This window comes from Bison bison, unplaced genomic scaffold, assembly GCF_000754665.1.
Source record: "Bison bison bison isolate TAMUID 2011002044 unplaced genomic scaffold, Bison_UMD1.0 scf7180017860989, whole genome shotgun sequence".
NCBI lineage: Eukaryota > Metazoa > Chordata > Mammalia > Artiodactyla > Bovidae > Bison > Bison bison.
The window spans coordinates 17,735-21,412 of NW_011491561.1; the positions used below are offsets into that span (position 1 = coordinate 17,735).

Here is a 3,678-nt window from a genome sequence, read left to right on the forward strand (position 1 = left end):
CATTTCCTCCTCCAGGGGATCTTCCCAACTTAGGGATCGAACCCAGGTCTCCTGCATTGCAGGCAGATTCTTTACCATCTGAGCCACAGGGAAGCCCAATGGTGTCTAGCATAACTCAGATCATGAATAGATGTAATCTCCTTTCCATTGTCTCACAGGTATGCAGTTGGCGTTGCCTATAAATCAGCTCCCAAGAATGAATGGATTGGCAAGAACGCCTCCTCGTGGGTCTTCTCGCGATGCAATAGTAACTTCGTAGTGAGACATAACAACAAGGAAATGCTGGTGGACGTGCCTCCACAGTTGAAGCGCCTGGGTGTCCTTCTGGATTATGACAACAACATGCTGTCTTTCTATGACCCAGCTAACTCTCTCCATCTTCATACTTTTGATGTGACCTTCATTCTTCCCGTTTGTCCAACATTCACAATTTGGAACAAATCCCTAATGATCCTGTCTGGCTTGCCTGCCCCAGATTTTATTGATTACCCTGAGCGGCAGGAATGCAACTGCAGGCCTCAAGAATCCCCTTATGTTTCTGGGATGAAAGCTTGCCATTAAGTTTCAAGAGAGCATGTAATAATTCACTGGCTCTCCAGTTCAGCAGTGCTTCCCCTCCTAAACCTCAGTTAGTGTCCAATATACACGATACAAAAATGAAGTTCATTTGAAGCATCCAAAAGAACTAGATATTATAGATTTAATTTTTGTGCATTAAAGCTTATATTTGAATTAATGTATTGAGTTTCTCAGAACAAATTATGAGTAGTCTGGGTTCAAGCCACTGGAGAACAAATTTGGAGAATTCTTCTCTTGTCATTGAAGAATTCAAAATTCCCAGTGATTTAGGAGTATAAATGATATTGGAAGGAATTCTAGGTAAATAATGTATAAAGATGCTCTGAACAAGGGGCTAGCCAGCCAGAAAGCAGGGATGTGTCAGCCTTTCTAGTACTGGCTGATTTGGTCAAGTAGAATTTTGAAATGTCAAATGATCCCATATTATATGTAGCTTTTTATGAAAACCTACAATCAAGGATTTATTATAAAGAAAACATGTATATGTATATATAATATATATATATAAAATGAATAAATAATATATATTATATATTCATTTTATAATTATATATACATAATGAGCTTTTTAATTTACTCATTTGAGTGAGAAATATATTGGAAGGGAAAATAAATTATACCATCCATTTTTGTCCCCTAAAGGGAACATCAAAATCATTTCTCCCCTCCCCCATTCATCCCTCCATTCGTCCCTCTGCTCACACACACATGCACATGCAATAGTGACACAGATGGTGGGAAGAGCTCTAGACTGGATTAGGAGACTTGGGGAGACAAGACTGCACAAGAGACGCTCTTGCTGGGTAGAAAATTGATCCAGGTAGTTGTGTTATGTGTAGCACACTTTCATTGGTGCTACCTAATGGAGAAAGTTTGTCTGAACTGTTAAAAATTCTGTCACAGAATATTTCAAAGACAGTTTTACTAGTCTCAAGTAGCATACAGTTGCTAGAATTAGGCTTAAAAAAACAAGAGTTGCATAATGGAGGTTCTTTAGGAACCGGCTTTCTTTACTTAATAAGAATGGAGTGTTGTAGATGCAACAACTATTTCCATATAAATGGACTTATATTTTCAGATAAAACACTTCTGAAGTGCTTAAGAATGCCTGAGAATAGTCTGTTTTCTTAAACAGGTTGAATAATCATTCTTCTCCTGATCTTGTTTACACTATTCATTTGCTTAGCCAACCCTTCATGGCAAATGCAGATGTAAACTTCAACCCAGTCCTTATTGCAATCATTGAAGGGAATTAAGCTTTATGGTTGATGCTTCTGTCAGTTCCTCTTCTGTAATTTGGAGTGTCAGCACCAGAGCTTTCTCCTTTCAGGAGCTAAGTCGGCTTCAAAGAGTCTACTTCTTGGGAGTTGTGAAAATATTACTGTCATATAACATGGTAGTTGTAACAAGCCCCCAGATTGGAACCTTGAAACAATGCCAAAACTTCTCCCCTTCTTCCTTTCCACCACCTTGGTGGGTGTTCATTCCTTCATTCATTCAACAAGTTATTAGATGCCAGGTACCACGCTAGAACTGACATATTGATAATCCACAGTTCCTGCTGTCAAATGACTTCGTATTCTGCAGGAGAGACAAAATATCTATAAAAATCCCCTAAATTACAGTTTTGTACTGTTTTTACACCTAACACGGAAAGCAAGACTGATTCAGATACAGATGGCAGGCTCAAACTTACCTATCTAGTGGCAAAGTCAGTATTTGGGGTTTTAAAAACCCTACATACTTAGTGCTAATCAGGAAACAAGCAACCTCAGTAAGATTCAGCAGTGCTGGGAAATAGTTTGCTGTGTGGGAAAGCTCATCATAGCCTTTGAATTAAAATAATCTATTTCCTCTGCCATTTACTAGCTGTGTGACCCAGGGCAAGTATTTCACTTCTTTGAGCCGCTGTTTCCTCTTCTGTACAGTAATACCTACCTCACAAGGCTGTTTGCAAAGATGAAAAAAGATAGCACATGTAAACTGCTTAGCACAGCACCTGGCATTTAGTTAAGTATGGCATTAGTATGGCATACTTAACTATGAAGCATGGCATTTTGCTAAGTATGCAACAAATATTACTCTCCTTTGCTCAGCCTCAGCCCCAATACAGTGTAGCAGTGCTTTTAAATGGATGTCTTTCATTTCCAAGTTAACTCTGGGTCTCTCTCTCCTCTAGGGCCTATGCCCAAATTCTTAAACAAAACAGATGATTTCAACCCCTTCATAAAACATTTCACTGGCATTCAATAGAAAGACCCAGTTACTTACTTACAGTTTGGCTTTTCAAGTCCCTATTTGCTTTCACAGCTTCATCTTTTGCCACCTTCCCCCTCACATTGATCGTTCTAGCCAAGCTTAACTATTTACACAAGTTGTTCTCTGGGCCTGGAATAGAGACATTAGTAACTTTTTTGATGTCTAGAGTAAACAGCAAGAATTGTTCTTAAATTAAGGGAATAGTGTGAAAATGCTGTCAATGCAGAACACTCCACCTCCATTCCAGTTCCAATTTTCTTTAACTTAACCTCGGGTCTCCGATGCCATTCATTTTTTGTGCCTTTATATTGTAGTGCCCCAGGACAAAGCTTCATTGTCTCCACCCTACTTTTGACTCTAGCCTGGGCTACCTTTCCCTACTTCTGCCCCACAATAGATTTAATTCCTGAACCCCTAGGTTGGGTTATGTTCTCCTCTTGGGAGCTCCCATGGCACCATGATCATGCCCCCTTCTCAGCAATAATCACATTGTATAACAGTGTTTTTCAAAGTGTGATCCCCAGACCACCTGTTAGAACTATTTTTGGTGTTTGTTAAAACAGTTGATTTTTAAAGTAGACCTCCAACCTAGATCTACTTAATTAAAATGTCTGGGCACATAAGTGGAATTTAGCATTTTTAACAAGCTCCCCCAGGTAATTCTGATGCATACCAAGGTTTGATATTTAAGAATCATCCTCCTTCCTAGACTGTGAATACCTTGAGGGCAGGGGTTGTGTCTTTTTTGTTGTGGTGGTATTCTTAACACCTGACACAGTGTGTGGAACAGAGTAGTTGCTTGGCTAATGTTAATTGCGTGAATGTATGAATGAATGAATA

General features: G+C 39.2%; 1 protein-coding gene across 1 annotated transcript in view; it reads left to right on the forward strand.

Moving 5' to 3' along the window:
• Positions 1–3,672, forward strand: part of LOC104982933 (probable E3 ubiquitin-protein ligase MID2) — a 7,253-nt gene extending 3,581 nt beyond the window's left edge. The window contains exon 3 of the mRNA XM_010832362.1: positions 159–3,672. Within this exon, the coding sequence (XP_010830664.1) occupies positions 159–561 (403 nt within the window). The 3' untranslated portion in view covers positions 562–3,672. The remainder of the gene's footprint in view (positions 1–158) is intronic.
• Positions 3,673–3,678: the final 6 nt, after the last annotated feature.